Source organism: Channa argus, chromosome 5 (genome assembly GCF_033026475.1).
Source record: "Channa argus isolate prfri chromosome 5, Channa argus male v1.0, whole genome shotgun sequence".
Taxonomy (NCBI): domain Eukaryota; kingdom Metazoa; phylum Chordata; class Actinopteri; order Anabantiformes; family Channidae; genus Channa; species Channa argus.
Window position 1 is genome coordinate 12453568 of NC_090201.1, and position 12596 is coordinate 12466163.

General features: G+C 38.2%; 2 protein-coding genes across 2 annotated transcripts; one reads left to right on the forward strand and one right to left on the reverse strand.

The window, feature by feature from the left end:
- Nucleotides 1-91: 91 nt before the first annotated feature.
- ctsz (cathepsin Z) lies at nucleotides 92-4160 on the forward strand. Its single transcript, XM_067504737.1, has 6 exons — nucleotides 92-320; nucleotides 1473-1636; nucleotides 1762-1941; nucleotides 2044-2194; nucleotides 2713-2875; nucleotides 3475-4160. Exons 1-6 carry the CDS (start codon nucleotides 196-198, stop codon nucleotides 3598-3600), a joined length of 909 nt encoding a protein of 302 aa, XP_067360838.1. The 5' UTR covers nucleotides 92-195; the 3' UTR covers nucleotides 3601-4160.
- A 239-nt stretch (nucleotides 4161-4399) lies between these two features.
- nelfcd (negative elongation factor complex member C/D) lies at nucleotides 4400-12124 on the reverse strand. Its single transcript, XM_067504736.1, has 15 exons — nucleotides 11881-12124; nucleotides 11119-11231; nucleotides 10881-10990; nucleotides 10617-10726; nucleotides 9296-9403; nucleotides 8642-8794; nucleotides 8166-8296; nucleotides 7735-7900; nucleotides 7508-7642; nucleotides 7100-7239; nucleotides 6244-6358; nucleotides 6062-6157; nucleotides 5798-5938; nucleotides 5107-5236; nucleotides 4400-4724 (listed from the first exon to the last, which is right to left on the reverse strand). Exons 1-15 carry the CDS (start codon nucleotides 11938-11940, stop codon nucleotides 4690-4692), a joined length of 1743 nt encoding a protein of 580 aa, XP_067360837.1. The 5' UTR covers nucleotides 11941-12124; the 3' UTR covers nucleotides 4400-4689.
- Nucleotides 12125-12596: the final 472 nt, after the last annotated feature.

Here is a 12596-nt window from a genome sequence, read left to right on the forward strand (position 1 = left end):
TGTCGGTGCCGATTTGTTTAACCATCACTTGTGACTTTCCTGTAAATCACGTGAGCGTCTTTGTAACGTCTTTCCTTGGTCACGTGATGGCTGTAGTGAAAACCGGTGTTTACCGAGAGCGAGCCAGAGCGAGCAGGGTCGGGCTGTGTGTCAGCGTCTCCTCTTCAATAAGTTAAAAACTCACCGGTTGTACCGATGGCCCAGGCAGCCCAGCTTCTTCTGTTTTCGGTCGTGCTCTGCGGTGTATCTGCGGGAGTGTTTTTTAACAAGAAGCAGCCCTGCTACGTCCGCACTCCGAGGAGAGGCGACTTCGGAGTGAAGTGAGTGGACCAGATTTGTGCGCTTCTCAAAAGTAGTTGATCAATTACGAAAAGTATTTGCCAGTGACATAGAAATTATATCTAGCGAAATAGCATAAGTGACGCCAGCCTAAGAAGGCCGATCGTGTGTTTAACAAAAGAAAACTGTCAGGCTGAGATAACGTTGGCTAGGTTAGCTTAGCAACACAAGTTAATTTCCAGTCAAATCTAACAAGTATGACCTGGCATAAAATATAGCTAATTTTGGTATAATGTTAGAAGAGAACAATCTAACAATTGGTTGGAAGTTGATGCAGTAATCCATTTAATTAGTAATCCATTTGTTGTGCTTTAACAGTAAAACAAAAAAATCTTAGGTAAATTAGGGTAGTGATGGATGAACCAGATTATTTTGTTGTCATCACCTTCCACATTCAAGATTCTAAGTGTTTATTGTCATATGTTTTCTTGCACAATGAAATTCTTACTTTGCCGTCCACTCTAAATGTCATACAGTAAGTAAAATGAAAATAGAAATAAAATAAACTACAAATAAAATAAAAAAATAAGAGCAATAAGGCAGTAAAGGTGAGGTAGTGCAGTTCTTAATAAGGCATGTCACGAGTTTAGTCAGTCACATGTTGAGGAAGTTAACAGCACGTTACACATATGAGCTCTAATAAACATGAACCTACCTGTTTGTCTTCAATGGGCTAACTGGCCGCCAGAGCATATCAGAGAAAAAACTAAATGGATAAAACATTTGTTGTGCTTTAATTTTAATCTTTAATCGTTGCCAAAATGCAATGCCAGACCTTCATAATACCCCATAATACTACGGCATACACTTGAATTGGATCAAGCTGATTGATTGACACAGTATACAGTATTTGTGATTCTAATTACTATTGTTGTTTTGTTGTTTGTGGGTTTTAACTGTTCTCATAATACACAGACCATATTAATGCTTTAGAATAAACAAACACTCCCTCATGTGAACTGTAGCTATGGCCCTGCCAGATTTTCACAGTTGTGAAACTAAAATACTTAGAATGTTACTTTTTTTTTTCTTAATGACTTGAAATGACAATGAAAAAACTGGGTACGCTCATGTGCTCATTGAATGTGTTCCTACTGCAGACCTTTTGCATCTAATGACTTTTTAACCTACAGGACCACTCCCAGCCCTCATGAATATTTAAAAATTTCTGATCTGCCCAAGACGTGGGACTGGAGGAACATCAATGATGTCAACTACGTCAGCACAACCCGTAACCAGCACATTCCCCAGTACTGTGGCTCCTGTTGGGCTCATGGCAGCACTAGTGCCATGGCAGGTATGATTTTTTTTTTTTCATTTGCAGGTGCTCACATGACCCGTATTTTAAAATATGAATGGTAGTTCCACTTCTTTTCACAGAAATAATCAGAAACAGAAACAAACTTTATTTTTTCTCTCTAGATCGCATCAATATTAAGAGAAAAGGAGCATGGCCATCTGCCTATCTCTCTGTCCAGCATGTGATTGACTGTGGCGATGCTGGCAGTTGCCATGGAGGAGATCACAGTGGGGTTTGGGAGTATGCAAACAAACATGGTATCCCAGATGAGACTTGCAACAACTACCAGGCTAAAGACCAACGTGAGTGCCCCCCAGTGCACAAACCGACTACATATTGTTAACCTAAAGTTATAGGCTACCAAAAGTCTGAGCTTTGCATGTGCTGTTTTTTTTTTTCTATAGCGTGCAAGCCCTTCAATGAATGTGGCACCTGCACCACTTTTGGAGTGTGCAATATAGTGAAGAACTACACTTTGTGGAAAGTGGGAGATTATGGATCTGTCAGTGGAAGAGAGAAGATGATGGCAGAGATCTATGCTAGAGGACCTATCAGGTTTACTTCTTTATGCTTTTCTGTTTAAGAATCATCCATTCTGCTTCATTTTATTTTCATTTGTTTAGGAAAAGCAAGCCACTCTTAAACTGAATATTTGATTAAACCTATTGTATATTACTTTACTCTTTACACTGAGATCGGTGTGCAAAATCATCTCAAAGTAGAGCGTATTGTTAAAGACATCAAAGCGGCACAACCATGCAGCTCAACAAAATTAGCATAAACTGCTGATAAAAATAACCATACCATGTGATATGAATCATGTGTCTGTGGTTTATCATGTGCCAACATTCTGGTAGTTGCACGGTGGCTAAAAATGCAAATTGAAAGTCAGTGTAGAAAGTTATACTAGCAGCATTAGCTTTATCCAACCGGTTCCTTTTTTTTTCCTCTTTTTTTTTTTTTGGAAGCAAATGGACAAAATATTATATTGGTCTGGAGTTTAATAAACTGAATTCAGTTTCACCAGTGCTCCGAAGCGAGGAAGTAATCTGTGGCATTTGCTTTTTCTCCAGCTGTGGGATCATGGCCACAGAAAAGCTGGATGCCTACACCGGGGGTCTCTATTATGAATACCAGGACAACCCTTTTATCAACCACATTGTTTCCGTGGCAGGATGGGGAGTGGAGAATGGCACTGAATACTGGATTGTACGCAACTCCTGGGGAGAACCATGGGTGAGTTCTCGCTAAGCATAAAGCATCACAGTGGAAGTTGGCAAAATTATTTAATTTTGTGCCAATTTTAATTCTGCACATAAAAATGTAATCTAAACCCCGTGAAAACCCCATGTTTACTTCAACAGTAAAATTCTAACATAATCTCCCTCATCAGGTGAGAAAGCTGTTTTTCTTTTCTTTTTCTTTTTTAACTTAGGATAAGATAAGATGAAGTCACATTCATAGAAGGCTCTTTACGTGGATTTTTATCAGCTGTGTGTCACTATCCTCTTTTCCTCATGAGCACAGGTGAAAGAAAAGTCTTTGTTAGATCGTTAAATTAATAGGAGTTAAGAAGTGGAGAATGTTCATCTTGGCTTAAAAGTTGATCAGTGTAGAGTTGAAACGGTGAGTTGATTGAGATACCAGAAAATGTATCAGCCACTATTGATTATTGTGGTCGTTTTCGAGCAAAAAATGTTCTGAACAAGCAAGTTAAATTCACTTTGGGCAGTTAATTTACTTTTACTTAATATTTTTCTGATTTAGAGTGAAATGTTCCTTGGTTGCAATACTTGTGTCAAACATGTTGCCTAATAATTTTGTCCGCTTCTCAGGGTGAGAAGGGCTGGCTCAGGATTGTGACCAGCTCTTACAAGGGAGGAAGTGGCAGCACATACAACTTAGCAGTTGAGGAGGACTGCATGTATGGAGACCCAATTGTCCCTAAAACCTACCTCTAGAGGAGACCACCACTCTTGAGGGTCAGAGGTTGTCACTGCACACACTCTAAATGTCTCTGTCTGAAGCAGAGGAAATTTTGAAAGGGAATGAATTTTAAATTTGCTTTTATAGTAACTTTTGCAATGATGTTTTTATAATTGTATCAAATTTCTGTGCCAGAATTATATCAGGCCTACTTGAATAATTTAGTTTTTACACTGATGTCTTAGTTAAACAGCCAGCAAACATTGCCCAATCTCTGGCCTGACAAGACTCAGTGCAAACATTTAGAGGCACAGATAGGTTTTGATTTTTAAATACAAACTGACTCAGCCAAAGAACACGGAGTGTATAATTTGTCCTGCACTGCTTGAAGGCCACTTCATTTCAGTTTGTGGGGTAATGTGTACACATTGTTGCACTGCACCTTTATGTAGTATTTGTACACGGGGGAAGAACTTAAGTGTGCCTTACCTGCTTTTACCATCAAGATTTATGCCATTTGTTTACGAGCCGAACAATATACACAGCTGCTATTGTTTTGATTCAAACTATACCAATAAATACATTTAAAATCTGAGTTTCAGTCACATTCCTGTTTTAACAGAGGAGTCTTTTGTTCAATAACTAAATCCAAATCAGTGCCACTGGAATCCATTATCAATGTGGTTCAACACAAAGAAAAAAAAATGACGTTTACATCTGCAAAAGATCTGTCTAACTCATGCACTTTAAGATGCAACAAATAACTGAAATGAAATTAAGTTTGTAGGACAACTCAATTTCTATGTTAAATCAAATGGCAAGTGAAACTTCAAGTCACACTTCATTACATGAAATTTAATACAAAAAAACCCTAAATGTTCTTAAAACAGCTTTAAACATAATATAGAAAATCCAATATACAAGTGGGGAAAAAAAAAAACATTTAGCTGCATCTTCGGTCGTGTCTCCATCCACCAGTCTGTCATAATGTTACAGTTGTCCATAATTCTATCCAACCTTTGCCCTTTCTGATGCCTCCGTAGAAACTTAAGCCTCATTCACATGGTCAAATTGAAAAGTCTCCAAGTAGATATTATCACAGATCTTGACACTCCTTTTCCACATCAGTTAATCATGATGAAGTTTGACTTGCAATGAGCTGAAAAACGGGGGGAAAAAACTATGTTGTGAGTACTGTAAGAGGATGATAAAGACGTTTTCAAATATTAAGTCATTATTGTAGTGTTGATGACTTTATTGTCATTAAGCATATATGCATGTTCTAATTAAATTATTTCTCTGAATTTGACCCATCTTCTCAAGGGAAGCAGTGGGGCACCTGGAGAGCAAGCGTTGAGCGTGTAAAAGGTGCGTGAGCTGGGATTTGAACAGACTTCTGCATCCCAACCTGCTGCTCTACCCATTGAGCCACTAGGCCATTTGAGTTTTAAATTCCTTCACTATGCCCAAAAACCCTCTCTTGCTTGTGTGAGGAATGAATTAATTAGAGTTGGAGCTCAGAATGTTAGCACATCACTTACCAATGAACTCAGCAACGGGGTCATGTTCTCCCTCCGTGCGGATTGTTCCTGCAATGCTGTCATTCTCCAGAATCGGTAGGAAGAGCTGAACAAAATCTGATGTGTAGGGAGGCGCGATCACATCCAGCACCTTTGAAAAAAAAAAACCTATGAGTATTTCTGATGGTATTCAATGTGTGGTGATGTAGTAAACAGGCCTGCTTCAAACCTTAACCAATAGCAAAGCTAAAACATATGTAGGTTAATCTATCTTCAATGTATGCAATCCAAAGGGAAGTCGGGCTGGGCATTATGTACTATCCACAAAATTTTCACTTTTATTTGACAGTCAAGGAAATTTCTTATTAAATATACCAGACCACAGGATTTTACAGATTGTACATTTGCAATCTTGGGATATTATTTACAATATTTAATGTTTAATATTATAATCTATTGGGAACCCTTTTGAGGTGCTTCATAAAAAAAAAAAAAAAAAGAGCCGCATTTTATTTTTAAACAAAAGGAATTTCAGATGTATAAGTATATTTAGGACCATTTTCAGCTTTCAATATACACATTACAGTTTAAGACTTGTCTTATCTGCAGACACCCTGCGACTAAGAAACTAAGATATATTTACGAAAAGCTGAGATAATTCCCTTCCCATACTGTATCTCTACCACTAATCAAGATTATAAGCAGCTGTTACCTCAGTGACAAAATATCTAATGAGGGAGATGTCTGTGTTGAGTTTCTCCAGACACTTTCGTATGTAACCGACTACAGGTAGTACATAGCCACGACTGAGCAGATGAACCATTCGGTCAAGCAGAGTCTTCTTCAGCTCCAGCTGAGGAGGAAATTTAAAAAAAAACAGCACACTTAAAGCTGAACGTTGCAGAGTCACAATGAACACACTAGTGTTAAATAAAAATGATTGATTAAAAAAAAAAATAATAATAATAAAACAGACCTGCTCCATGACGTCCAGCTGAGAGTGTTCAGTCTCAAAAAGTTTGATGAGCAGCTGCAGGACCTGTGGATGCAGCAGTTGGTGACACGTGCAGATCTGAGTGGAGAAAAGGCTTCATGTTTAAACTGAACTTCTGTCTTCAAGAATGAAATTCAAACTTTAACCTTGTTCTAACTTTGTACCTCATCCAGCAGAGCTAAATGAACTGGTGTGTGGTCGGTCTGGAGCTGGAAGTACCGTGGCTCAGAAACAGTCCAGTCCACCCACTTTAAAACCCCCATAGCAACAACTGGAAACCTGAATACAAATGTCAAGTCAGAAGGGTCAGTTAAGATAAAAAAACTGCTGCATCTTAAACTGCCTGTCTTTTCCCATTTCCAGAAAATAACAAGGTACAGTAGCAGGCATACATGCAGTGCCTTAGTTTAATAATGTGATGTACACAAAAAATAATAATTCAGCAGCAACATGACTACAAAACATTTATGACCCAAATAATCAGAATTCAGGCAAACATAATATTTTATAAGGCTTTCTAATTAAAAGTTTACTAAAGACATTTTCAGACTTTTTGAGGACCTGTTACAATGGATGATGTAAATTTATGGGTTCATTATAAGCTAGAACATTTTATTCAATTTTTCCTCAGGCTTTGGTGTGAGTTAAAACAAAATAGACAGAATACATACATCCCATCAACATGTTTAATCTTAATTGAAATGTAATTGCATCCGTTTTTTTAGCATTTTATAGTGACCGCAATGAAATAAACAAAACTCAATTTCTTACAAGTTGAATAGTTCATTCTCTAAATTAAAATGATTTTTTTTCCTTTCACCTTATCCCGTGAGTTCAGGGTCGCCACAGTGGATCATTTGTCCGCATGCTGATCTGGCACAGTTTTTACGCTGGATGCCCTTCCTGATGCAACCCTCCCCAAATTTCTACTGGGCTTGGGACCGGCACTGCACAGCTGACCTCATTCCTTTAATTACACTTGTAATATTTAGAAGTATGACATTTTGTTTGTCCATTTACCTGATGCACTGGTACAAAGTGCCAAGTTCAGCCACCAACTCTGTAGCTCCTTTGTTCTCATTGCAGCACAGGTTGTGCACGGTCTCTATGGCCTTGGAAGTAGATTTCAGCTCATCTTTATTGATGTTAACTCGCTTGTTCTGAGATTGAATAGAACATAAGTTTGAGGGGGAACATGTTAAGGAAGTAGCTGCTCTGGTGGATGATGGGGGAAAAATTTAAACGTCATAGGCTAAGAATTCAATGATGAAACATATATTATTACAATTAACTAAATGCATTTAAAATCAAATGGTAAGTGAAAAAAATACCATGATCCTTAGTTTAGCTGAACTTACAAACAACTCCAAACCAGCTTTTCAGCTGCTAACTTTTTAGTTAGCTATAAGTAGTTAAAGTGGTCTGTACCTTCTTCCACGTTTCAACCACGCTGGCAGCATAGGCCAGGATGTGAATGTATTTGTGTTTATGGTCTTGGTTGATCCTGGATCCGGGCTTAAACAGTGATTGCATAAACAAGTCCAGAAAGGCGGGAACTCTAATCTGAGGAGTTAAAATTGTAAGTGTTAATAGACCCCAAAAAGCCCAAAAAGCATGCAGTGGCATAAAAGGGGTCAAAAATGCTATGTTCTCACCAGCTCCACAGGAGGAGGATCCATACTGCTGAACATCTTGAACAGCACTGTGATATCTGCAGGATTCAGGGCTCCTTTAGACAACATGGCACCCAGTGCCTGACAGGCTCGGGGGTATGCTGCTGCCGTACCAAGCGCAAGAGTTATCTGACTGGCATCATGTCCTCTGTGATATAAACCACAAGTAAATGATTTCTTTTAACATAACAATTCAATTCACAATTAATAACCATCCTGTGTGGCTGCTCATCACACTTCCATATATTGACAATTCTGCAGTAAAGCAATAAAGAAGATATTTTTATAGATGTTTAAATGTATATCTAGTTTAATTTATTTATTTTCTCTTGAAGAGTTTAATGCAATCACACTTCAGCAAACAGACCACGTCAAACTGTGGTAGAGGTCAGCTGATAGGAAAACAGTTATACCGCTCGTGTGCAGACTTCTGCACCTCCTGGCCGATCCGGCGCACAGCTGAACCGCCTTGTTCCTCCTGAGCAAGGATTGACATCATTGACTGGGCAAAGAGGTAGGTGTGCTCTCCGTGACACACCATCTTCTACAGGAGAGAGAAACAAATTAATTTTCAATCAATTCAATTAATTGATTTTCAATCATATGAAGAGGTGAAGCCGATCCAGAATGCCAGTTTTTGACTTAAAAATCACATCAATATTCTTGAAATTTTTTTGACAGGAACCTTAATTACAGAGCGGCAGTTAAAAAAAAAGTCAATCATAAATTAGAAAAACTGTAAGGCACTAAGATAAACAAGCTGACATTAGATTTTACAAAACAAATTAACTAAATCCTCAGTGTAAAGTGATGGCAGCATTTGGTAAATACAGACAACAGAGTTTGTTTCATATGATCCTGAATTACAAAAAGAGTATGTAAGCCTCACAGCAAATTCTGGTAGGTTTTTCTCAAGGTTTTCTTCTCCTCCATCTAGCAGTGTGGCCAGAGAAGTCCTGAGTACTCGAGAGAAAACTTCCAGCTGTTGACACGCTGTAGACACACTGGTGATCTCACCCTGGTAACCTGCATCTGAAATGAGCTTAACACACACAAACACACACACACACACACACACACACACACACACACACACACACACACACACACGTGAGTATGTGAACTTCTGTAAAGCAAACAACTGTTCAACACAGTGAAAACAAAAATGTCGATGACTTTTAGTGTCTTTATGTTGAGATCATTAAAAAGGAGCAATGCCACCTCGTTTCTAAAGAAAAGTCAGACTAAAAACTTGCCTTGTGTACGCAGTCACTGACATCTGGACTAAAATGTAGTGTAAGACACACCCTGATCTTCATAGTATGTGTATTTATCGTCTGTCTATGAGGTACAATGTTGATTGTTTTTGTTAATATGGTCACTTTATATATTTAGAATTTGTTTTTAGTTCATAGCGTGACAATGAAATGACAAAAGTCCATCGTAGGTGCTAGAAACACAAAACATTCAATTTGAGCATAACTTAAAAAAAACAATATAAAAACAACATTCTATACTACATTTTCAATTTGTGTTATTGTACCTTTACAGTGAAGTTGAGCATCAGGCAGTCTGGGTGAGCCTCTGCCAGCTTATAGAAGAGATCCCTCCACGTGGTGTGTGCAATCATCTGCTCGAGCCAAGCAGGAGTCTAAAAACATAACATAAAAAAAAGATAGCATAACTTAAACTTTTAGAAGTAAAAGTGCTTGATTGTTTTTTCCTTAAACTAATTAATGGTAATATTCACGAATGATGAGTTGAAGCTATGATCTGATCCTTTTTTTGTTGTTTTCTTTCTAAACTACTAAAGAAAGACATGTCCGTAACATTGCATACTGACTGCAAAAGTTTAACTAACAGCTCTGTATATCCACTGATAAAATGTTCAGACACCTGGAAATAAGGTGAGGACGTACAGAATTAAAGAGCCACAGAAAATCATTTACAAGGAGGGAATTTTTTTTTTTTTTTTTTTTTGCAGGTCTGATCTTCTCTTGGAGCTTTTGTTTGTTCTTTGCACCTGATTTAATCCAAGTAAACACAGAGGATGGTCTAACCCCACTGAGCACCAGTGCAGGTGGGTGCTTCCTTCAGAAGGAAAGGAGAATAAACCATGTCCTCAGTACATCAATCATATTAATGTGTAATTGGGTAGGGACCAGCTCTGTGCCAGTTCTCAGCACATAGATGGAGAGGAATACTTGGGCATGTTAGGGTAAGAAAACGTTTGGCTCCCTGGTCATTATATTGTTTGATCCACTCTGACACAGGATCCAAAGATCCCATTTGAAGGCAGATTTTACAATGAACTCAGCAGCTTTACGTGTAAAAACAGACTATTAGTCCAGGGGTTTTTACTTTAGTTGTGTGTGCCACTGCATAGTGAATCCAGACCTCGGTAGACAGGCCAAAGAGTAGAATTACTGAATAACAACTCACTTTAAGTACTGCTAATATCTCAAATAAGTCTTTCAATTAAAGATACAGATGGAGGGACTAACATCCTGCCTGCACATAGTTTAACAAGCTTGTTGTTTGTGACTCGTTTTCATAACAAAACGAAAAAGTGGTTAATTATGAAATGTGTAAAATAAAGTGATTGCAACATGTAACGCAACAATATTAGAAATGTAGTAAAAAGTAGAAATATTTGCGCCAAGATTTAGTGGAGTAAAAGTCAACGTAGCTATAACTAAATCTACTTAAAGTACAGATACATGAAAAATATACAAAAGTATAGTAACATAGTACTTATACTTCATTACTTTCCACCACTGACATTGATTACAATGTCACTAGCACTACATGTTCACAATTTGAGACAACTGGATATTTGTAAAGTGACTGCTCAGAAATCGTACCTCTCCTTCAACAGTGAAAATAGAATCTGCTTTCTGGGGGTCAAAGTGCTTTATCAGTAGACTCTTGAGATGATTTTCTACTCGCTCTTGGACCTGAGCAGGTTCTACACCTGCAACAAAAATGAAGAAATTACAGATTAATGAAAGATCATCAATAAGGCACAATGCAAAATTTGGTCAATGGAGGAAAGTAAGGTGTTTTATGTCACAACAATAAAGAATCCAAACCTAGAAAATGCCAAATCCTTGCAGTTTGTAACCTACCCATCTGGATGAGCCACTCTGCCAGCAGGTTAACAGTCTGAGCCACAGCAGAGTAATTTTCAGAGAGAAGCTGAATCACATGCTCTGGGGAGCCACCCGCTTGGAAATACCTGAAAGAAGAGTGTTTTTTAATCATACAGTTCCAAGTAGATCTAAAGTGCCCTCTTCTTCAGTAGTTTAAAAACCACCAGTGATACTTCTGGTGCCAGCACTAGGAAGGATCTGTTTGTATGCTTACATTTTGAGCGTGCTGAAGATTGCAGGCTCCATGATGTAGTCCCTGCTGGAGAATTTCTGCAGACAATCCTCCTGAATTTTCCCATCATTTTCTCCTTCAACATAACCATCCTCCTGAAAGATACATGCTTCTTTGATTTGTTTTTTTTTGACCGAAGTAACTTAATATTCTCCTTGTCTCTCGCCAACAAGTTATGGAAGTGGCAACAACACAGAAACGGCAGAGGGCTACTGTGATTGAAGTGCTGAAGCAGAAACAATACTTTGATATCATGATCCGATTTGATGCATCTTATAATAATAGAAACAGGTTAGACCAAATATACATATTGAATAAAATTTGAATAAAATAAGTAACAATAAACTGCATTAGTGCAAGTCCGTTAGACTCTCGGGAATTTTATGAAATCACCTGGCTTATGTTGCAGTGTTTACCAGTAACTTAGTAAAATTTTGTGTTCAGCACTAAAAGTACAGATGCTATGACAGAAATATAACTGAAGGTATATTGGTAATTCCTAAGTACCAGATTAGTTAGCCTGTAGCTGGCTAATTGAGCCCCCTAGTTTAAACCTTGCAGGACATCTAAAAGGTACAGCTGTGTAGACACATCTGCCTCTACACATTGACTGCACAGTAGCTGAACATTAAAATATAAGTTAGTTGTCACTACAAATCAGCAGCTGGTGCGGTTGCATCTAAGCTAGAGCCGCTAGCTAAACAACTGTCAGAACATCCAAAAAGCAACAAGTCGTGTACTCACGTTAGCGTTCCCCTCCCCGCCTTCCCAGTCTCCTCCACCACTGTAGTATTCCTCATCCATAATGACGGGAAAGAAGTTACGTTAAACTCGCTACAGCAACTCGACTGTTTTCTAATCCTTACTGATTTTACCAGTGAAGACGCCCGAAGAAAACAGCCAATTTAGCTTGCAAGCTAACAACAACAGAATGAAAATCGTTTCATATGTCTTAAAAATGGCGAGACGCTGAACGACAGACCACGCCCACTGCAAGCACGAAGGGATTTGTCCCTTTGTTTGGACTGCCAGGTATATTTGAGTAATGGCTGATCCCTGCGCATGGACTGTAGGGTACACCAACTCCGCATTTAGTCTGCTACGCTCACAGACGAACACATGAACAAGAACATAGTCTTATGGATTACTGAACGGCCCTTAAACAATGTTTAAATGTATTACATACATTTAACATTGTTAATGCCAAAATACTTCACATTTGATGTGAGGTGGAACATTTTACTTTAGAGACAAACCACTGCAGCTTGCTTCAAATATTCAGCAATATAACCGCTATTAGTGATGTGTATGGCCTAAAATGTTGGGAATGACTAATATTCATCGTTCAACTTTTATCACTATTTTAAGTATTTCTTTGACACTGTATGTTTGCGTGACACAATAAGGAATCTTCCAATTTTGCAATTTTTAAAAAAGTAATTATATCCTATATATTAGCT